The 24,226-nt window shown below is 41.6% G+C and overlaps 1 protein-coding gene across 2 annotated transcripts in view; it reads left to right on the forward strand.

The window, feature by feature from the left end:
- The first annotated feature begins 6,226 nt into the window (after window positions 1–6,226).
- The window catches only part of PRKCE (protein kinase C epsilon), a 288,770-nt gene continuing 270,770 nt past the window's right edge, over window positions 6,227–24,226 (forward strand). The window contains exon 1 of one of the 2 annotated variants that reach the window (XM_017811754.1): window positions 6,227–7,172. In XM_017811754.1, the coding sequence (XP_017667243.1) occupies window positions 6,825–7,172 (348 nt within the window). In that variant the 5' untranslated portion in view covers window positions 6,227–6,824. The remainder of the gene's footprint in view (window positions 7,173–24,226) is intronic. The other variant, XM_017811753.1, reaches the window with a different exon arrangement.

Raw genomic sequence — 24,226 nt, forward strand, 5'->3', positions numbered from 1 at the left:
CCACCTCAAATTAAGAACAGTTTTCAGAAGCAACAATACTTTGGTACTCTATGGAAAGAAAGAAAAACAGCAAAAGCTAACAGGAGTATGGATAATTGACAACTGACCCCAAAATACAGTCTGTGGGTCTGTGACAACCCAAGGACCAGCTTTCCTGTCATGAAAGGAATCACATTAAGAATTAGACTACACTTGCTTCTTGCCTGAAATTGCTTATGTGGTAGAGAAGGAAGGAGGGAAAAGTACCTGTCCTTGTTTGGTTTTTGATGCAATACAAAATAATGCACTCAAGCAGCATACATACTGTGGGGGTTTTTTTCTGCATGCTGTTCAAGAAAGCAACAGCCTGGAAAGGCAAGACTGACCTTCATGTTCCTGTCCTCTTCTGGTCCTGATGAAGAGAGTGAACTGTACTCTCAGGAAAAAAATCTTCCAAGGCTTGCCCAGAGTTCGTGGAGAGGCTGATCTAGGGAAAGGGGCTCTCTCTTGCATCCTGATCCGTTCCAGAATTCTTTCCTTGTCACTCTGTCCCAAAATTGCTTCCAGCAAGGATAATCTAACCATTGAGTCTGAATATCAGTGCACTCCTTCTATAGTCCTGAGCAATGCCAAGTAACTCCAGGTTTCCCTGCCCCAGAAAACTGTTGTAAATTCTCAAGATGAGGGCTGATAAACCCATCAGAGCTGGGTTTTACCCTTCACAAGTTTCTCCAGCAACTCCACATATAGAATAGCAACAATCCTGCAAATGGCAAACCCACAGTGAATGCTGCCAGAGTACTCATGTGAAGGCAGGGAGGAGACATGGGCAAGACCAAGTGGAAGCCTATTTTCATATTCAGGATATGTATCCACTATAGAAGTACTGCTGTATTTTACCAGAGAGACATACAGTGCTAAAGCTTTTTATATCAATAAAATAAAATTGCCATCCACAAGCAATAAAATATTAAATAAAAAACCTGACAGTGGTGAGAGTCCCTGGCACAGCTGTGTTTGTCTGGGATCATACTGCTCGACAGCCCTGCCTAACAGCCAGAAATCTCTAGCCTAGAAGTGACCTAAGCATATGTTCTGCAACTGGTGGTATGTTTTTGTAGCCCATGCAGATATGCTTAAACTAGCTGTGATCTATCTAGCTCAGATAAGAACTGCTAGGAAGGTATGATATCATGGTTTTCAGTCTTGGCTAGCAAACCAGGTGCATACCTGAAAACAGGCTGGCTGGTAGACACTGCACTGAAGTCACCATATCCCTGTGCCTGCCAGAATCAGGTACCTTAAAGCTGCAAATCCATGCAGATGTACTCTGAGAGATTTATTCCCAGAGAAAGCTAACACATTGAGCTAGTGTTTAGTATGTTCTTTTAAAAGAGGTTGGGAAGAGTACCAAAAGTATAATTACACTAGCAAGAGTTGGAGAGCTAATTAATCACACATTGACAAGATCTCTTGTGCTGAGACATTTCACAGAGAACATTGGGAGTGCCTTAAGTAACTTCCTCAGGTACATGCTTATTGAGTGAAGAATAAATTAGTAGGAAATTGGCTGGACAGAAAGGAAACCTTGGAACGGAGTTGGAGGTTGGACCAAGCCCAGTGAGACTGGGATTTTTCTTTATCTTTAGAAAAAATGAATTAGCTATTGGTATACCCTTAAGATCATTTGCAGCATGACAGGAGTGAAAATGCTCTTGAGGATGCTTTTTTCATAACCGTGCCTCCAAAATTAGATATCTAAATAACAATTTGACTTTCAAAGATAGTCAGCATTTGATAGCAATCTTTGATTTCTTGCCAGGAAGGGACTGATTCCACTAACACTCAACTATTGCTACACAAGTATATCCATTAAATTCAAAGGAATTCAGTGGATATACTCGTGAACATCTTCACATATATGATATTTGGAACATATTCATGTCAAAGTTCCTCAATTTTCACAGGGTTTATAATGTGGGGTTTGGCTTTTATTTAATTCTTTACATGAAGTTGTTTCTGAAAATCTCTCCTGCGTGTAGGCCTGATTTTATTCCTTATGTATCTGTTTTGTATAACTTTAAGAAATTATGCTCTTTTAAAAAATAAAACAACAAAAAAAATCTCCTCTCCTTCTTTCATATTACTGAACTTGAAAAAGCCTGAAAATTTGCTGACATTTCTCCAAGGTTTGAGCAGTTTTTCAGGAAAATGCTTAAAATTGATATAAGCATTAGTTTTGCAAAAACTCAGCCAGATGTACTCCTCTGCTAACGGGACTACAAAAAAAAAAATCCTCTGGAAAACCCAGTCAACCCATTTATAAGCCTTGAGCAAGAACACGTCAAAAAGAGTTGCAATTGTGGCTGCAATTATGGAATAAAGCCTATTGCGACTCCTGGCAGGACTTTACACCCTCTCTCCACCAGATAGTGCTGTTTCTCCACAGAGCTATTGAGGATGCACAGGCCAGGGAAAGGTCAGGGGCTGTCTCGAGGTAACAGGCTGCCTGCGGCTTGCTCGTCCCTCCCTGTCGCGGCCACTGCCACTCTACCTGAAATAGGGCAGGCGCGTCTGGGAGAGGTTTGCGGGAGTAAAAGCGTGCCTTGGGAGGGTGCTGTGTGCAGGTGACTGCGTGCTTGTGTTGCCACTGTTGTTATCCGTTATCAGTTTGATGTAATCTCTTTCCTAAAGTAAGAATGCAAATAGAAGTTGATGCAATTAGTCCGTGCTTTTATGATCTCTCAGGAGTCTCTTCCTTACAGCTTTACTGTAACAGTACAGTTGTCTGTCAAGTTAGAGGTTGGACCGAAGCAACACTAAAGAAAATCCAACTCCAACACGCAGATGCTCCCACAGTTGAGCGGCACAAGTCGGGAGCAACCCGATGCAAAGGCTGTTTGGTCTCAAGAGTGCTGAGCAGGGGGGTTTCTACCAGCAAAAGTTACTTCTGAGGAGCAGATAGATCTCCTTAACCAGTACTGAATCTAGGTACCCTGTAGGCACTCTGCGTCCTTTAAAAAAAAATACAGCTGGGAAAAATACCTAAAATGTAATTAAACTACAGGCCATGGTTTACTATTCTGCTGTAGCCTTTGTAACAGAGCACAGAAATGCATCTGGAATGCTTCTTACTGCCTTTCTGCCAGAGAAATACTGCATGTGCTGTATCTTCCTCTCTTGGCCTCCCTGTGAAAAAGAGAAGGAATAGCATTTGCTCTTCAACTCTTAAAGAACAAAATCCTTCCAAATGCATAGCAAGAGAACAGAAAAACCCCAAGCAAACAAATATTTTAAAACCTTTCAAGTGAAAAATGGTACGTACAGTTGCAATGTTTTTTGCTGTCTGTTACTTAGATATTTTGAGACAATTGAGCCAATATTTTAGATGAACTCTGCAGGAAGCATTGTAATGTTGCTCTGTGTACCTGAGTTACTGGATTTTAAGAATACTATTCCAGGGTCCTTCAGTTGAGAACTCCTAAATGACATAAGTTCAGTCTTGACATAGACATGCTTTCCCGCAGAATAATTAAAAAAAAAAATCTAAAAAGAAATTAAAACAGTACAAGGTATTTGTATTTTCCTAAGCAATGTAAGGCTGGAGCTGTTTGATCCTAAATGAGCTTGTAAGTCCTTATTCATGCTGGCAGACATTTACTCTTAGAAGCAATGATTTGCGAAAACAAACCTTAGCTTGATTCAGTGCATGGAAAAGTACAGATGGCTTGAATTAGATATCAGGGCCTAGCTATGTATGCAGTAGATTGTACATGTAATTAGCCAAATGGCTTATTTATATTATTTTGTATGCTGTGTTAATATTGTCTATATTCAGACTTTCATAATATGCATGTGTGATCTCACAGAGATGCTAGATCATTAAACTCACCATGGAGACTCTGTTTACCTACCTTAGGCATACGAAATACATGCAGTTGCAGACCTCTTTAAAAAGAAACAGAAAAAATTAAGCAGTATATCAGCTTGGATTTTATGTTTTCCAATAAATATCTAAGGAAATGGAGCATATTGTTTACATTGCTGTTATTGAGAAACAACACAAACACATCCAGATGAAAGATTGATATATAGTGTTCTTTCTGACACACTAAATGTAAGACAGCTTAATACATACTATTATATGCATTAGGTTGTTAATGGGGGTAGGAGGAAAGGAGCAGGTGCTTCTTGTATTTCTGGTGGGGCCTGTGACTATGGTCCTTTTCAGAAATGATATGATAGATGTGTCACGGTGGCTGTGAGCCTAGGAAAGGCTGAATTGCGAAGGAAGACATTTCCCATAATTGGCTCCATACCACAGCTTTGTATCAAACGATTCTGCTTGGAGATTGTCAGGATGATAATGAACATGGAGATTTTACTGTACTTCTATTTTGACTAGTAGACTAAGTGGCAACAGGCACCAGAAAGTCTGTCTTCCATTAATGCGAATGCTCTCGTGACCCTTAGGTTTCATTAGTACCGTATCTCCTATCTGGAAACTGCTCTGGAAGCGCAGATACTGGAGTTGTTTCATTAGCTCCAAATATAACACCTGCCTCCTGAGCCATTACCTGCAGAAATCCATAATTATCTGTTCTTTCCTCTCCAGTCAGGAATATCGGGTCCAGATCAAGGACTGGGTGCTCATTTTTTATGTACTTATTCAACTGGATCCAGGCAATTGAGCTTCTTTCTACATTGCCTGAATCTTCAAAGAACCCCAACTGCCCTCCTGAGTGCCAGGATTGACCCTTTCTCTTATGGTATTACAGCAAATTCAAATCCCATCAAAGGGCAATGTCCATCCATTTTCTGGTGACTTTCTCAACTAAAAAAAAAAAAGGGCAAAATCAGTAGCTAAAAATAACTAAGGCAGTAATAATTTTCACCATGGGAAACCATCTCGATCCCGAGTACGTTTGCTCTGATGAGGAGAAAGTCAGGCTACATATAGCTTCCCGGTTATTTCATACGATATTCGGTACCACGGTGATGACAATTGCTGAAATATTTCATATTTCAGATAACGTTCAAGAACACAGTACGTGCAACCCTTCGCTCTTTCAGAAGGGTTTTTTCCCCCCCACTTTCAGTGCTCTTGCAGGGCAGTGGCCACCGCCCGCCCGCGGTGTCCCGCTCAGCGCCAGCTCGGAGCAGTTCGGAGGCGCCGGGGTTTGAGGTGCGGCAGGCACGGGGCAGGTGATCCGCAGCGAACAAAGGGGCTGGCAGTGACCCACCGCCGCGGGGGCATGGGCGGGCAACAGGGAGTTTCTGTCCCAACCCAGGCAGCGCCTCCCGGCCGGGGGAAGGGCGGCCACGGGCCGGGCCGGGCGGGGCCAGGCCCCGGGAGGCCGCTTCCCCTGGCGGCGGACGGCACTTCCCGGCGCTCGCACACCGCGGGGAAACTCTTCCTCCGGCCCGGCCCGGCCCCCGCTGACGTAGCAGTGTCTCTGCCGCCGCCGCCGCCGCCGCGGGCGGGGGTGGGGGAGACGCGGGCAGGGTCTCGGCGCTGTCGGGTGGCGGGGCAGGGCCGGGGGCGTCGTTGCCCGTCAGGCGCGGGCAGAGGGGTCCCGGGGATTACGGAGAGAAGGGCGAGGGGCTTCCGCCAGAAGCGCCCGGTCCGGCCAGGACCTCGGTGGTCAAGCACGTTAATAAAGGCGTTCCGAGAGTGTTTTCTCCACGCTTGGTTCAATTCACCACTTTACCCTGTGAGGAGGAGGAGCGGGCCCAGGGCAGGCAGTGGCCCCAGCGGAAAGCCGCCCGGCGGGTGCGGAGGAGCGGCGTGCCCGGCGCGGGGAGCGCGACCTCCGCCGCCGTTCCCGGCTGGCGGCGGCCGCGCTGCTCCCCCAACAGGCAAAACTTTCTACACTCACACACACCCGCACGGCCGGGGCTGCCGCCGCCGCACACTCGCCCCACATACACACACACACACTGACGTCTTTTGCGCATTTCCTGCGCTGGAGCGAGCGGCGGAGCGGCACCGGCAGCGGGCGGGGGCTGCGCGGAGGGAGGCGGCCGTCGGCGGCCGAGGGGAGGCGGCGGGCGGGGGGCGGCCGGCGGGAGGCGGGAGGGAGGCGGTGGCGGCTCTGCCCATCGCCAGGGCGGCGGCCGCCCAGCCGGAGCCCGCCGAGACCCGCGCGGGCCGCTCCGCTCCGCTGCCGGCGCCCCCCATGCGCGGGGGTCGCTCCGCTGGGTCCTCGGCCTTGGCGGCGGCGGAGCAGAAGGCGGCGGCGACGCAGGACGGGCGGCTGCGGGCGGCGGCGCGGATGGAAGGTCCCTGGGTGGATGTTTGCTGAGCGGAGGCTGTGCAGTAGGCAGGGCTGGTGGGTCGGCCGGTGTTTCTGATCTGTGTGAGTGTGTGTGTGTCTGTGCGTGTGTATGCGTGTGTGTGTATTGTTGTGCGGCGCACGGGCAGGACTGGCGTGTGCGGGAGCCCGGGATCGCGGCTCTGCTTCCTCTGCAAGAACTGATCCAGGATTATGGTCTGGGTGAAGGGAGAAGGCTCTTGCTTACCCCACGGATTGATTATGCTTGGGTTTTGATTGCATTCGGGGGTGCCTGCAGCCGCGGCCGCCTCCCCCTCCCCGGCGGCCCCCCTCCCTTGTTTTCCGTTAGAAACACGGGCAAGAAAATAAATGTATTCACTGGGTGTCGCAAGAGCAAAGGCTAAATAATCAAAGGTAACAGCAGCAGCCAGGCGAAGAGACCCGCACCGTACCCTGCTCCCCCACTCCCAGACCTGCCCTCTTATTTATTGGCGAGACCTCTCTCCCTCCCTCTCGGTGCGAGTGCGTTGAGTGAGTGTTTGATCCCGGGAAAAGTGCAGCCATCCAACCATGGTGGTTTTCAATGGCTTGCTGAAAATCAAGATCTGCGAGGCGGTGAATCTGAAACCCACAGCGTGGTCTCTGAGGCATGCAGTGGGTCCCAGGCCACAGACCTTTTTGCTGGACCCTTACATCGCCCTCAATGTGGACGACTCCAGGATCGGGCAGACCTCGACCAAGCAAAAGACCAACAGTCCTGCTTGGAACGATGAATTTGTCACCGACGTTTGTAATGGCAGGAAGATAGAGATGGCTGTTTTCCATGATGCCCCCATCGGGTACGACGATTTTGTAGCTAACTGCACTATACAGTTTGAGGACTTGCTGCAGAACGGGAGCCGTCACTTCGAGGACTGGGTAAGTGCTTGCGCTGTGGATACATACATGTACATGTGATTTTCAGTGGCACGGGTAAGGATGCAACATCTGTCTTGCAGAGCTAGGTTGCCAAGGGCATGTAATGCCTCTGAAGGCTTTTCATTATTTCCATGCTTTGTTATACTGAGATAGTCATGGTTACTGTATAACTAATGCATGTGGTCTACAGGCGAGGCAGGAAAAGAAATATGCTGAATCTAAGTAAGAGATTTGTAATTACCACTTCAGTTTCTGAAATTATGTTATATAAATACAAATCTAGTTGTCTTATTGTGTCCGAAAAACCCCAACCAAATGCATCCATATAGAACATAACCACAAAACCCAGATCCAGCACTTGGACGAGTTTCATCATTTCAAGATAAACGCTGTTGGTTAGCCTGGCAATGATGAGCCTTAAAAATCCAGACCTGACCTCTGATATGAGACACTTCAGGGTCTTCGTGTCACTTGAGAGCTCACTGCATCAACACTGATGCTCCTCCTTCCTTCCCCCAGATGATCGACACCTTTATGCACAGATCTAACGCAATGCTTCTTCAAATGCCCAAGACTGATAAAAGGGTCCTGGTGGAATTTAGGCCCAACTAGATGAATTCTGTTGTCTGTATACACAATGTGTCTTAACAGCTTCTACAGCATTTTAAAGATCCAGAGGCTAGTGTGCCTCAGTGAGAGTAGCTGGAAAATCCTTGGTCTGACATACTCAGGTAGTGTGATTTAACAGGGAAAACACAACCAAACAATAAAGAAACAGGAAACGTGAATATGCACATTTTGCATTTCTGCAGTTGAACAGTTAAATGGTATATCCTTTACAAGAAGTGTATAATAAAACAATAGTAGCTGTCATCTCAGTGTGCCCTGCTTTGACCAGCCTTCTGAAATTATATATGCTCATCTTTTTATGTATTTATATTTCATGGTCAGTGATACTAGTCAGGGCAGTATTTTTTCATCAAACAGACAAAGAACCCAGGACCAAAGTAAAAATACTGAGAGTTAATAGCTCTGAGTTTCATGTATTCTTTGGGGCTTCTTTACTGAATGCAGTGGTATAAAGAGATGGCAGGATGATGGAAAGGCATGAAAAGAGTTAGACTCTATTTTTGCTGATTGGGAGGTGATTAACTTCGCTGTTAAAACTTTTGTGTTTACAACTTTAAAATATTTTTCAGTTTTGCTGCCTTTTGCTGCATTTTGATAATTAGGATCTAGATTATTCTGATGCTGTAAAAGCTGGGCAGTAGTAAGCTCAGATGGTAAAAGCGGGTGATAGACAGAGGAAAAAGAGCCATATCAGGAAAAGACAAATGCAGCAGTATTGCAGATGTCTTTTACCTGGATTGAATGATAATCAAGTTTGAGCTCACCTGAAATGAAGTGAGGTTTCATCTTTGAGACCAGTGGGATGAGGACATCATCACAGATTTCTGGTGACAGAAGAATAATTTTGTATTTCTTTTTGTGCATGGCACATGTTGTGAGTTTGTCTCCAAATCTGGAAGGACCTTGCAGGTTCCAGATGCCAAGTTTGAATTTTGGTCTGACCGGTGTGCTGGGGTGCATCCTGGGTCTGCTATCTAAGGTGAATTCAAACGTCTGAACACGTTGTCTAGATAAATAGTGGAATTTAACAGGTTGAGGCCCATTGTAAACATTACCTGTGAGGAACTACATAGCTGAATTGGATAAATGCTGTGTTTTATTGCACCAGAATTCATTGCTGTCCAGCATTCAGTGGGTGGGAGGAGACAAGGGAGGGACTACGCTTGTTGTCTGTTGATGTGACAGAATTGAGGACATGGCAGTGGATCGTAACTAGTTGGCTCAATATAATGCAGGTTCTGAAGCATCACTTACCTTGTTTTGTGCTGTAAATCCTCCTACTTAGGATTGTGTTTATGTGGTACGTACAACAGACAGCATATACCATCCTCCCTGTATCACAGTTAGAATAGGTGGGATGGTAAGTATTTATAGGATTGTATTTTATCCTTTCCAAAATCTTCCTGTTTACTGTGTGTGTCACCGTAATTGTAATACTGAGTGTGTTTATTGAATTGTTAATAGATAAGGACCTTCAGAGAACTGACTCTTACAAAATTGCACTGGTTTTTGGTCTGATTTCATTGAGTTAAAATAAGGCCTGTGGCCATGATATCTCTATAGAGTCCATACTGAAGTAAATAGATTTATTGGTATCTTCATCAGTGTCTGGAGTCTATATTAAAACCTGAAAAAGGAGTTGTCTGCGAAGTGAATGGGTTTCACAGCACAAGGAAAATGCACATGGCCTAATCCAATGTTAGACTAAGATCTGCTGGTACGATACAATCAGTTTTTTCTGTTTAATAAGAGGACTACTTCCTTCGTTTCACTCTTGGCATTTAAGGCAGATATTTTAGTAGTATTCTTTCTGAACTTCGTAACAAGCAAATCAAAAGCAGCAATCACAGGAACCCATTCTTCCTTGCTGCCTGAAATATCAAATAAATGCAACCTAACAAACACACTTGAAGATCATCAAGTCTTTTATGCCGTTCTGAGGGTTCTCTTTAAGCAGTCCTGAAAGTTTGAACTGGCTACCACGTACTTACTGAGTTTGTTTGATATAATTGCACTGCTGCCCCTCCTTACCTTCAGAATGATGCAACAGTTTTTGCAGGATTGGACTGTCACTGTTAAAATAGGGTTGAGAAAATACTCATATACTGAGAACAGCTCTTGTCAATATATTAATAGCTTTAATGCTTTAGGTCTCATACCACATGAATTTTTTAAAGAAAATTTCAGTATTTATTTTATAATATCTGCTCTAGGGTCAAGGTTATGTTTCTAGCTTCTTTTAAGAAGTCCAGAATGAAAAAAGATTCACAAAAAATTAATGTTTTGGGTTTTTTTCCCCTGAAAAGAAACTGTTTTTCTCTTTATCCAACTCACCTGCTTTGATTGACTTTTGCCATTGTGCAAATCCTTGTATTTTTTCTGAGATGAGTTTTTTAGGAAAATACTGGATATTTTTCTTATTGTTAGGCCTGTGCTATATACGGATGCCATGGTTACAGTGGAAACACTAATGATAAACAAGTACAAAGCTTGAAATCATGATAGCATCTATTGTATTAGCACAAGCCAGATAGATAGGCACAATCATGGTTTCTTTTGTCTACAGACTGTTCAGCAGTTGCAAAAATGGTTTTTAACCTTATGATAGGTGTACTCACTGGAATATATATATATATATACACACACACACACAAAGAAAATTAGTCGAAATTGTGGCCTGAAATGGGGATTCAGATTTTACTGGATGGAAGCTTTTCAACAAAATGTATAGTTTTGTAGGGGTTTTGTAAGATGAATATGAAATACTTGTTTGGGTTTCTAAAACAGTTATAGTGACAATAAAAAGATGGCTGCTTTTCCAGTGGTGCATCAATACGGACATAGCACAGGAGAAGTGTCAGTTTTGCAGATTTTTTTGGTCATGGCTACGCTGCAGTTTTAAAGAGAACTTTGGATTTATGACATTACAGGCTTTTCTGTAAGCACAGAAAATGTCATATGGAATGGCACCGAGTATTCAAGAGGATGCTGGTGAATTTATGCTTTGAAAAAGAGAAAATACAGAACAATAAACAACCTGCAAGTTCTGATTGAAAAACAAACTAGCAACTTGACAGCTCTGGCTGTATTTTTTTAAGTTAGGTAATTCAGGTGATAATAAAGTATGTCTTTATCTAGCTTTCTTACATGTGGCATATGTAAATGATTCACTTGAATTGGCAATGGAGCTACATTTTAATCAGTAGAACTGAGATCAAGAAGGAAAATTCCATTGATATTTAGCCTTGTGGTTGCACTCTGGTGAATTAGCATGATCAATGTTTATATGTGTCAATGATTGGCAGTGTGGGTTCTGAGTCTGCTTTGCAGAGTTGACCATAGATGAAGTCAGTGTGATTGGACCTGTGCCAAAGACTCCATCTAAGGGTCTTAGCCATTAGCCTGGCTGTACACGAGAAAACCTATTGAGTCGTCCTAAGAAATCCTTTTTCTGGCTGAGTAGCAGGACTCACTAAATCAGTCAGGACATCACAACACTTAGCAAGAAGAGCTTCTATTTCCACTGAAAATATTTTACAGCTATATTTAGGTTAATGAAACAGGTTTAATTTTCTTCTGTCTTGAATCCAGTCAATGTGAAGTTAGTCATGCAACTGTGCCACCATTGCATAAAGGAAGTTTATTATGAATTAATGCAATATCTCAGTATCAAGTTGATGAAGAATTATGGGAAATGGCATGGGGAAGAAGTACACTCTTTTACATACTTTTGAACTGTTGAGTTACTTATTTTTATGTCATGTTTATAGTATACTGTTGAATACATTTTCATATTGGAAAGACTAGGTCCTTAAATTGCAGTCCATACAGTTAAACACCTAGGTTATTGGAGCTCTGAATGTTACCTGAAAGACAGTAGCAGGGGGGGATTGAAGCTCTTCTGAGTCCTTGGTCCTGTGAGCTGTCCATGAATGTGAGAAGTAGTACCGTCTCCTTCTGGTCCCTCTAATCTGAATTAACTGGCAAGACTACTTAGGTGCTTTTTTTTCCTTTTTTTTACTGCTATTTCTGTTGTTGGAATGGGAACTCCTTTCAGTCAGCAGGTGATCTGTTGTAGCTGGCAGACAGAGAATGGAATTGTCATCATTTTAGTGGAGGTCATCCTGTGTGTTAACCTTTGCTTGTGCCGTACACTGCTGAGTGCTGGCATTGGGCTGGCAGAGTGTGACTGTAGTATATTTTCATTTTTATTTTCGTCTACTGGCTGAATTTATCTGTTCTGGTGGTGTTGAAAGGCCTAGGATTTTGCTTGCAAAAACTTTACATCTCATCTAAACTGCGGTTCATGGGCTGCTGAAAAGCTTTGTTATTGGAAGCATATTTGTTGAAATGAAAGGGAAATTGCTGTACTGTTTGATGCATTTCTACATGACAAGGCTGTCACGAAGCAAGGTCTGTCAGTTTTGGGGGACAAGGGTGAGACATCTACAGGGGCTCAGCAGGGTTTCACAGAATCTCTGTAATTGTGAGGGTGAGTGATGGACAAGAGGAGCTGGGAGATTTTGGAGAGAACTTTGTACAGACAGGGGTCTTCCTTGCCTTCTCCCCCATTCTGTCTGCCTCCTGTGCCTCCTCTTTTCCCTCTCTGCTGGGGATGTAGTACAGTCACACGCAGCTCTCCCACTGTCTTGTATCAATCTGTTTCTACAGCTGCATAAATCTACTCCTACTGCCTGCTAGAAATGTTCTCTCTTAACCACTCCTGCTTACCTGCAGTGCTTCCCAGCCTGCTGAGAAGCAATAGAGGGGGAAAATGCTGCTTCTGCGGTTGTTACTGCAGGGAGAGAAAAAGGACAAAGTGGGGAAAGGAGGAGATGAGACATGGAGAGAAACCTGGAGGAGGATAACGAGTGGTTGCTGCTGCACCGTGTACTCCAGCTGCCCTTTTGGCAACAGCAGAAAGCTACCCGTGTAGGAGACAGGGATGAGCTGGCATAGGCAAATTGACTAGTTGAAGGCCGTATGTTGCTCACTGACCCGCTTTTGGGTTTTTTTTTTACCTGCTTTGCTCAGTGCATAGCTTTTGAATCTCACTTCAGATGTGAAAAAATTGCTTAGGGCAAGAAAAGTGTGTAGGGGAGCATGCATTTCACTTAGCCCGGAATTCTCATACCTTTAGGTCAGGATTTGATCCCACCACTGATCAGAATCTTATCCTATTGCTGCTAATAGCAATACTGATACAAAGTTCCACATAGTGAAAATAATTCTACCAAACTCTGGGAAGTATTTGTTAGAACAAAGTTACCAGTAACAGAGTCTATTTCAAAGGTACTGATTCAAATCTAGACTTTAAGAAATGTCCAAGAGGGGCGAAAATGATTCGTGCATGTCTTTCTTGTACCACTTTTTAGACAGTGCACATCATTATTCCAGCTCAGGTGATTCCACAGACACTGTGCAGAACTTCACAGTTGTGAGTAAACCACTGATTTCACTGGATTCACTGAATTTCATACAGGCCTGTGTTTAAATTCTTTCCTCAATAGGGGCCTGTGTTCCAAAGGAACACTGAGAGTAAAAAACATTTAACAACATCCTTTACTTGTATTTTGCTCTTATTGATTTATTACTCTTCTGCCAATCTTGCATATGCAAGTCTGGTTTCTGCTTTCCTCTAGCATCAAACTACATATCTGTCCTCCCAGTTCAAAAATCTTTAAATATTGCCAAAATGAGGGCTTGATTTAAGTTGGAATTGTAGGACTTGGCAACTAAATGTGGTTAGTTTCCACTCCCTAACTAAACTTTCATTTAAATGAACTTTTGGAGGGGGTTCAGGTTTTGAAGTGAGGCCATGAATACAATTTGTAAAACATTAGAGGCAGGAGCATTTTGGCTTGAAATTGGATGGTTGAATTCAGTTCTGCTTTACCCAGTACTATCTTAATCTCCTTTCTCCCATCCCAATGGTTAGACTGTAAGATAAAGACATCTACAGTTCATGGTAAGAGAGGTTTTGGAAACAACAGGTATGCAAGTAATAGGAAATTTGTGGTCAGAGAGGCATGAGAAGAGACTTTCCCTCCATCCACATGGAAAGGTAGGGCTGGAACTGTCTGGATATGGAATAAGGTCAGAAGTCCAAAGACAGCTTTGAAAACTGCCAGTTTGGGTTGTGGGGGATTGAACAAGCCTTTTGGCCAATCAAGCCAGAGCAAAACCTGAAGAATGGGGTTGTTTTGTGTGCCCTTTTGAGTGAAATAGTAACAGTTACAGGGGTTTTTTTAGAGGCAAAGCAGTCATTACAGAAGGCTGACAAAAAGTTTTAACCTTGTTTTTGTGAATACTCTCCTATTTGGCCGGCAGTCACTAGACGATTTAAGAAGTATATTCAGCAATATTAATATGAAACTGCAACTCTAAAGCTAATAAGCAATTCTACAGATTGGATAAGTTTTGTGGCAATATGTACTTTGCACTGTGTTTTAGTGAAGAAAATGCAAATGAATATGATGTAAAAACATCTGCAGAATTATTATCTACTCTGATCATTATTCACAGTCACTAGCTTGAATTACTAGTAAAGTTGATTTCTGAGTGTCCTCTCACATTCCTCCAAGAGTTAAAAAATCTTACATTATCGTTGCTGTGATTTAACAGAAGTTGCAGAAGCCAAGATTTCACATATTTCTGAATAGCACAGCTAAAAAACCTAGAGATATTGGCATGTTCCCATTAAATATAACAGGAGTTTTAATGTTTATTTTATTGGAAGCAGTGTTTGAGAAATGCTACACAGTTCTAAGAGTTTTTCCCCACTGAACTCTGTAGGGCTCGAATTGCTGAAGAACAGAAGTAAAGAAAGACCATTGCTTTTAGAATCAAAAAAGGCAAAGCTTGATTCCATCGGAGGCTTGCAGGCAGCCATTTCTGCCTTATATCGGCTTACTTGAGCTGATTTAATTGTTCCAGACAATAGAATCATTTTACTTGTTTCTGGTGTCCTGCTGGGCAGTTTCATCACAGGCAGGAACAAAAAAGCATGAATAATGGCTAGATGCTACCAAATAAATTTCATGTCTGCATTGTTTGAACAGCAAGCCAGCATTGTATCTCTGTATCTTGAATGAAGAGTAGGGAAACTTAATACTTAGTGTTTCCAGCTTAGTATCTTTCAGTGTTTGAGAGTATAAGTATGTTACAAGCCTCTTATCATTTGGGACCAGAATTTCCTATGCACTTTAGAACTCCTCATTCTTAGGTACATTGACCTTTTTAATGTTATTAAAAGACAAATGGCTTTGACAATGTTAATATTTGTATTTAGAGAGTGATATGGCAGCAGTGCAGCAGATGCAATGGTGGTGGAAACATGAAGGAAAGACTGATGCATACTTTGCATAGGTGATGAGGAAATGGCTGGAATTGCTTTTCTTTGTTTCGCAGATTAAAATCCAGCAAGAAGGTAGTGTTTTCTTCTTCCCTGTTTTCCTTCAGTTTCCACTTTGTCATCTGTTCTGTCTTTATGCTGCCATTCTCCATCTTTCTTTATCTGTTCTGGCTTCAAGATAGTAAAGAAATGATAAGGTGACCTTTACAATATTGCATAAGATTTTGATGTTGGCAATGCTAGCGGGCTACGTGAATGAAATGTCCTGCTATAGATCTCTGTAGAGATCTATTGCAAGTACAGTTTTCTTGCTGGGACTGAATTTATTCATTGCATAAGTCTTTGAGGCATCTGTCAGCTTCCCTGTATTTCAAGGTGAGATTGATCCATTGTCTTTGAAAATGATGTCTGAGAATGTGTTGGCAAAGGGAAGGCTAAAAGTCATTCATGCTGTGTCCACTTTGTTTTCTTTCTTAAGTGGTTCTAGTCAGATTTATTGAGGAATCTTTTTTTTTTCTCTTCTTTTCCTCTGAGTTTCATTGCTTCTTCCTTCCTTGTAACCCCATAGTGCCTTGGCACCTCTTGAACGTTTGACCTCATGGCCCACTTTTCTCCTTGATCTACTGCTATCACCTTGTACTCAAGTCCCAGCTGTCCGTTGTAACTTTTCCTTCATTTTTTCTTGTTATTACTTGCCATCAGTCTGACTCCTTCCCTTTTTTTGTGACTCTGGTGGACCAGTAAGCTCCTCATGTCAGTAGGACTCAGAAGCATCTCCAGTGTGTGAGGCTCTATGGCATTTGCCCAGCCGCTGTCACCCAGAGCATGTCCCTGCTGTGCTTCTCAGCAAGCAGCAGGGAGCTGATTATACTGGTGGCTGTCAGAGCGCTTATTTTCAGTCAGGAGTGATCCACTGAGTTTCCAGTCAGTTATACTACAGAAGTGTTTGAAGGAATAAATGTAATATGGTAGCTTTGAACTTCAGGCAAAATGATGTTAGCAGACTCAGTGGGGTGTTGAAGGAACATGATCTATCCCTGAAAACTGGACTCTCCCAAGCAGTGGAAACAACTGTTACAAAATTTTAGTTGGTCCTGATTGTTGGGATTTTCAGGAACTCCTAATCACGGAAAATATCTAGTATTGTTTGTTATTTTTGTTTTATATGAAGAGAAATTATGGTTTCTGTATTCAACAAATTGCAGTCCAAGCACAAGACAAAAAGGCAGATTGGGGAAGCCAAAAGAAATATTAGGAAAATGCTTACCAATGCGAAAAGCTATAGCAGTAGTTTAACAGCAACTTATCAACTCAGCTTTGCTTGCTGTTTGTAACTCAAAATGTCAAGGGAAGAGGCAATAGTGGAAAATTTGCTAGAGATACTTGAAGATCCTGTTGCTTTGCATATAGTGGTGTTTCTCTTCAAGAGGTTGACAGGTTCAGAGGGACAGCCCTTATGATCTAGTCCATGGTTCCCAAATTTCTAATTGTTTCTGAGTATTCCATATAGATTTAAGAATGTTTGGGATCACCCACTTTTAGGGAACTACAAGATTTTTCTATATAATTCCATGAAAGCTGGTATTAATTGTAGTATTACATTTGAGCTTTTTTCTTTCTCAGTAGGTGGGCTAGAGCACTATCAGTACAATAATCAAATTCAGACAGAATATCTAAGGATAATAGTATGTACTAATGTCACTGGGCTGAGATAATCTTTGTTAAGTTTTATCCCACACCTTTACTCCTTGTGCTGGCAAGTTCTCAGAGCCATGTCAAGGGTCTGAGAGGAAGAAAGAGGAAAAAAAGGATTTTGTTAACACCTCATACCGATTTTGTAGAAGTGTTATCCATTGAATCAGGAGCAAGTGACAGCACTTTTCGGTGAAAGAGCCAAACCTTGTAGATCTTTCTGATGACCTTTACACAATAGTATATATATATATGTATACATATACACATATGTACCTATATATATATGTGAAACTTTAAAAAGAATATTAGTTTACTGGTCATATGTAGGAGGTAGCTATTCATATAGATTTTTATAACAGCTTGTAAAAAGTTTTAAAATAAAAATTCATCTGAACTTATTTTTAATATTTCTGTGGTGCATTAGCAACCCAGGCACCATGACCTAGACAAGTTCCTGTGATCTCTTTAGCCGCTCTTTTCTTGCCAGTTCACGCTCATTCTTCACGCCTGCTTTGCCCCTTAGTTGCAAGATGCCTTGGGTAGGGGATAGCGTGTTACCTTCTTGGATATATCATTTAGTAGAAATGTGGAGTCCTGTTTTCAAAAGGTGTTCACTTTACTACAGTAGTATGGTATAAAAAATAAATCATGTGCAGTGGACCTATGTTCATCATAGCCCAGAGCAGTGCAAAAAACTCAGAAACTTTTCTGTGTTGGTTTGTTGGTAAGTAGATGTGTGAATAAGCAAAAATCAATATGCCTTAAACAAACAAACAAAAATTGTATTTCTGTAGTGAGTGCCGTCCACTAATGACTGGAGGGTAGACAGAGCATAAGTTGTCTTGCACACAGATTCAAAGCTGATGTTCCTATATCGATTTTATTGGGAAGTTCTTTGAGTGGTGTTCTCTGTTGCTGAAACTGTTGAGAATGTGTGTATCATTTAGTTGCATACATAGCGATTCATTGATGCTATTAGCTGGTTACATCACCATCAATTGAATTCCCTCCATGTTTAATACTGAACTTGTATTTCTCAGAACTGAGACCTACTGTAAATTTTTCATGTGAAAGTTACATGAAGAATTTAGGGTCATGATTCAGTAGCCTTTTGAAAGTGTTATCCAACTGTTTTTTCATCAGTGGTTATTTCAGTGTCATATCTGTAGTAAACGCAGCTTCTAAACTGTGTACAAATGAGTTTGTGAGTGTATTGTGAACTGCTTGTGAACATGTTGGTCAGAAGTTTGGTTCTGACCAACAAGCCTTCTCTTCAGTTTAGTATGTGTGTGTTGTTTTGAAAGTGATATTGTTCAGAGTGTTTTTAAACTAAAAAAAAACAAAAAAACAAACCAAGCCTTAACATTTTGGCTTTCCCCCCACCCCCCAATACTTTGTTAATAAAACTGTAGTAAATCATTGGATATTTGAACAAATAAAATGAAACTGATCTCTAGCCTTATTTGAATGTACTCTGGACATCGAACTGACAGTCTCTGACATGTTACAACTGTTATATTTGGTTTAAAATGTGTGCACTCTCCAGCCAAGCACTGTTTTGCTGTAACAGTGTTATTAATACCATAAAGCTTTCAAAATCCTTCGTGTATTCTAAAGTTTACCCTTTTTAAAATCAGATTTAAAATCAGATATTAAGTGTGAGAATGTCATTTTCTCTTTCATGCTTTTCCTGGAAGACTGAGGTCAAAAAAAGGCATCTGACTGAAATGGAAGGCAGGCAAAGTTAGGACTTGGGGCAGCTCTGGTGAAGCCTTTTCTTCCTCCAGCAGTGTCCTTCGGGACTGTATGGGCTTCTTCTCTTTGGGACCTGGACATAATTGTGGCAGCGATCAGCAAGATAAATTACAGGCCAAATGTTTTGTAGAACTGCCAAAAAGTTTGCAGCTCTTCCAGCAACTGTGAATCAGCCCTGCACCCTATTTGTAGACTCACAAGTAAAATCTGCTTCCCAGCAGCAACACGCTGGTCTGCAGAACCCCTGTATATAAGATTTATGCACGGTTAATCAAGTTTATGATGCAAATAGTGTGATGTCTTGGAGACATTTTATGCACCTATGAAAATGTACTTGATGCTGGTGATATCCAAGTAAGACAGGAATGAAGTGCTGAAACCTTGTAAGAGCATGGATGCATATGTTCTGGCAGGGTGACAGTTTTGAATGTAGAGTTATTAGTTTCTCTTTGATAACACTCACAATGTGTTAGGCTGTGTAGAAACAGAAAGTTCATGCTTTATTCCTGGAGGAGCTTATGCTGTAACATAAGAAAAGTTATCTAACTTTTGGACTGGGATAACATGTGTACCAAGATAGAAGTGGCCTGCAAAAGCCATGGAAAATGCATAACAAAATAAAAAAAATCTATACTTTTCAGGACAGAAGTATGCAAAATAAATAAATTAGGTCTTATTGCAACTTTGAAAAAATGTACTTGATGGCCCTTGGGAAAGCAGTAGTTTTCTAACTGAGTAGTTAAGGGAGAGTGTTTTTATTCACATGAGTCAGCAGAGAAAGAGGCTGAAGCTTGTGTGTCAAACCACAGAACATGTAAATATGATGGATGGTCAACAAAGTGAAGCCACTTTGTAATAGGCCAGCTCATACAAATAAGGAAGATCATTTTTGCAGCAGGGCTTATTTAAATAGAAATTTCAGAATGTCATAACAGGTTACAACAAAAAAATAGCCATCATCAGCATTGCTTGTTTTTCCTTAGTGTTTATGGTAACAGGTAAGGTTGGTGAATTAATTTTCACAGTGCACAAAGTGTTCCTGATCCTGGTTACATTATGGTCTGAAGTTTAGTGAGCTGTGAGATAATGTGTAATAACTTCATTATAATATTGCATGCTGTGAACTGGTCAGACAAGTTTTTACATACTTAGTTGTTCTGCATCTTTGTGATATAGCATGTTATCTCCTCTTTTTTCTGTAATTATTGCCTTGATCTCCCTTCACATAATTCCTTCAAACAAATGAGTGTATCAGTAATGGAAATGGTGGGATGGGCATTCACTCGTAATAAGGTCTAAAAGCTTATAAAATGAATAATCCAGCCTTTTATATCAGTGGTCCCAGAAGAGGCCTTTGTCTGCTTTAGATGTACATGTAGTGATACATAGATCTTATCTGTCTCAGGTAGTAATGAAACTCCTTAGCAAAATTTTTGAGTCCAGAGAATCTTGAATATAGTCATCTTCACAGCATTCCTAAGAGGAAGTGTAATGGATGGAGAAACAGTATTTTTCCATGTTACCCAGAAGTATGGCACAAGAATTATTGTCTTATTCTCTCAGCTTTGCAGTGGAAGTATCAGTATCTTTGTTTTTACCAAGAGGAGATGGGCTGACATCTAGACTACTGAAATAAGGTGTCTGCCTCATACCCTTTATATATCTCTCTTTCTGTCTTGCGGGGCCCCTGGTGGTCTAGTGGTTAGGGTGCAGCACTTTCACTGCTGCGACCTGGGTTCGATTCCCAGCCCCCCGGGCAGATGGAGCTCGTTAGCCCTGTAAGGCAATCCATCTAAGAGAAGGTCACTCTAAACAAACCCTGTAAGGCAATCCATCTAAGAGAAGGTCACTCTAAACAAACCTACGTTCTGAGGACCTCACTGCCACTGTCCAAGCTTGCTCGGCCCTGGCAGATGAACCTCAGGATTAAAGGGTGGGCTCAGTTCAGCGCACGCTGGGTCTCACCTAAAAAATCCACTGCGCAGGCTCGAAGGGTTAATGACCTTTCCCAAATCTTCGCTTGCGAAGACTGGCCAATATTCTGTCTTGCAGCTTCTTCCTTATCTGTCAATCACTCTTCTTACTTTTGTAAAACAAGGATTCTCACCATCACATTTCTTTTTTCCTCCTCATAGGTTAGCTTTTGCAGGCTATTTGATTTATGGTTTGGTTTGGTTGGGTTTTTTTCTGTTTTAATTCTGCACCCACTTTATTGTGGGGATGCTATCCTTCAGTTGTAAACAAACAGAAAAGGCCTCCATTTTGCTGCCTTCTTGACACTGGAGTTTTCTCTGTAGAGGTATGGATCTATAAAAGCAGGCTTCCAGACTGTCAGAGCATAGTCAGTAGTTGGAAGCTGAGCTGCTTCTCTGGATGTCTAGTTGAGGGCAGCACCAGCTTTATTGTTTCAGTGAAAAAATTAGGGATTGAGCCTACCTTAGTATGAATATATACAGGCTGTCAAAGGGGCAGGAGAGTTGGATGTGCAAATCCCTTCGAAATGTAGAACGAATTGTTTTGAGCACCTTTGAAAATTGCCATCCTAACTTAATAATTTTATATATCATTTATAATCCCATAACTGGAGTTAATAGGGTAGAAGATAACAGCAAACAAAATGTAAAGTCAAAGCATTTGTTGTTTGATTGTTCATGCATTAAATTCAGAGGAAAGGGGACTTCCATTTGGGTTGATCATTTGAAGAAACAGAACATTTAATGTAACATTTTTAGGGGCTCATCTTTGTGGAAAGACTTAGGGTCCTACAGCTAGAGTGGTGTGAAGAGGGAGTAAGTACAGCTGGTGTATGCTGTGGAACAGCTGTGCAGTGCAGCAAAGCCTTGTAGCCCAACGCCTGAGTGTGTTTATAAAACATATGCAGTGAGATTATATTGGTGTTGCCTGCCTGGCAAAATACTGGCCTGTGGTTTACACAGGGTTGTCCCTGGTTTTGAAAAAGCCACAGATTCACTACACCGGATATGCATACATGGCTTGGGGTTAACATGGTGTGCTTCAGGATTGATCCTGGGTGGATAAATTTGGTGCAGATTATAGAAACTGGGGCTTTATGAATTTGAGGAAAAGAGATTCTGGGGAAATTAAAAGGAGGTGTTAGTTTAGCTAACAGAGTTGCTTTGCAAAATTATTCATTATTTATTGTGTTTGGAGCTCAAATGAAGTGGGGTAAGGATGCAACATACCCATTGCCATCCTTGCACAGTGAAGAAGTGACATTCTGTTTGGTTGCTTGATATTGTGTATAGCACTGAGCTCCCTGATCACTGTAAATTTACCAGCAGGACTTGTAAGTGTAATAAAGCTTTTTACTTACAGCTCTTTCATCCAAAAGGTATTGTGCAGGTGCTACAGAAAGAGTATTAAAATGTGGATTGCTAAGGCCGATCGTACTAAAAGTAGCCAGTGATGAGAATGTGGTATTACTTGAAGCCGAAGAAACTGGAGTGCAAAGGTGGTGAACTTAAGGCTCCAGTTACTTAGAGTTTTCATGTTTATGAGAACATACTTTAAACTCGCTATTTATGCATTTCTATGTGGCTATCCAAAATTTAATAATGACTTTACAGTACACTGGTCAGTGGTCTACAGCAGAAAACCAGTACCCTTAGAATATTCTTATGGATTTGCTTTATTCTTCAAATGTATATGGCTTATGAAATTCAATTAGAATAGCAGCTTAAGAGAGTATGTTAATAGCTTTATTTCCTACTGGAGGCTTATAATACTGTGACACCTTTGACTGCAGAGAAGCTACAATTTTCTTGCTTAGGAAATATGAAAAGACATGGTGTCCAGATACAACCAATTATCTTCAAATTCTCCTGATGTCCTGAGTTTTCTGGATAAGTAACATTGATTAAGGATGAACTTTTTTAAGACAGAATGTTTGAATATACACTGGAATTGGATGAATACTAGATAAATACAGTTTTGTTTATTAATATTGTTGGCAGGTCCACTGTACAATGTGAGATCAGTCATCATCACTTCAGCATGAAGTTAACATTTGTGTCCTCTTCTTAAAAATATGCATATAGCATGTTAGATATTCATCTCAAGTCTGACATATTTCAGCAGCAGAAGAGAGAGCATATGGGAGGGGTACCCAGCTGTCCTTAAAGTACCCTTGCTTACAAACTAGGTTCCTGGTAAGAGCTGTAATCAAAGAACTTGAGTATATACCTCCTTTGTGCCTCAAAATGCCATCTGCCCCAAAGCTCTGATCTCACATCCCAGGGCTTGCATTTTCAAACCCACGGACTCAATGCTACTTTCCTTAAACCCTACTATTCTAAGGGATACTGCTTTTCCAGTTTCACTTCTCTCTTGTACCTTACTCTCCCAGTGGTACTTGTAATCACTGTCTCATTGGTTGTTTTTGGCATCTCCTCAGTTGAGAAGTACCTCACTTGTGCTCCTGGCAGAATTTAAAAGTCATGGTGACAGACTGCATTTATCAAATCTCCTAGCCTGATTTAAAAAAAATAAAATTAAATAAAAGGTTTTGGCTCTGGATAACTGGAATACATGAGGGTGCAAAGGGTTGAAACAATTTATCTTCTTTTATTTGGGTATATATCCAGCTCATTCTGGATTTTCTTTCCTGTTATGAATCAGGAAAGGAGATGCCGTTCTCCACCACCTGTGTGTTCTCTTGATCTCTTTTTTCCCCTGGAGAAAGTGAGACTGGTAGCAGCTTTAGTTACAGTTAACATATTTAATCACTAGAAATCTTATTTGAAGACCTACTTTGTTACACTGTGTTTCCTAGTGGCTCCATCCAAATGTGAGACAGGTATGATGGATAAAACACATTAAGGCAGTGCATATATGTCACAGAAAGAGGTTATTTTGATTGGAAGATGTTGGGTGGCCTCCCCTTTTAGGCTTTTCTGAAAGATAACTGTGTGACAACAGAAACAGAAGCAAAATATGTTACTGAGAAAGAACAAAAGCAAGTTCTGTCAGGTATTTCAAGGACAGTTGAGTTATTACTGGCTCTTATTAACATGCCTGAAAAAAATAATGTTCTTTGCTTCAGCTGGGTGGCCCTCAGAAAGGGGAGAGATTCTTTCCTGACTTTTGAAATCATCAAAGAATATGAGAGTAATCATTTCCAAATTTATCTCTATGTCGGAAAGCCTCGCTGTTCAGGATAAGCCAGGGTAAACAAAGGACAAATAGGAAGTGACTTTTAAAAAGTATGGATTTGAACCTGTGAGGTGCTGAGTGTCTCCAGTGAAATGCTGAGCTTGCTTGAAGTTTATGGTTCTTGGTTCCTGTCAGGATCAGATCCTAAGATTAGATCTACTCTCTGAAGTAAAATTAGGTTACTGCTGTCAGCTTTTTTTGACTGCCAATATTGCTTGCAGTTCATCTCATCAATGCTTTGTATGTACACAGACATGGGCAGCACTTGAGTCAAGATAGAAGCTGATCTGCAGGGACTGTATCACTTCTACATTTTCATTGTTTGTCTGCTGTACTAATTAGAACTCTGATATTAAAATGAGACATTAAGAGGGTGAAGCAAACTACCAGATGCTTACTAGCAAAAGGAAGATCCTTTTTCAGTTTTGCTATCATGCTTAGGAGCATT

This window comes from Lepidothrix coronata, unplaced genomic scaffold (genome assembly GCF_001604755.1).
Source record: "Lepidothrix coronata isolate B3197 unplaced genomic scaffold, Lepidothrix_coronata-1.0 Scaffold33, whole genome shotgun sequence".
In the NCBI taxonomy this organism is placed as follows: domain Eukaryota; kingdom Metazoa; phylum Chordata; class Aves; order Passeriformes; family Pipridae; genus Lepidothrix; species Lepidothrix coronata.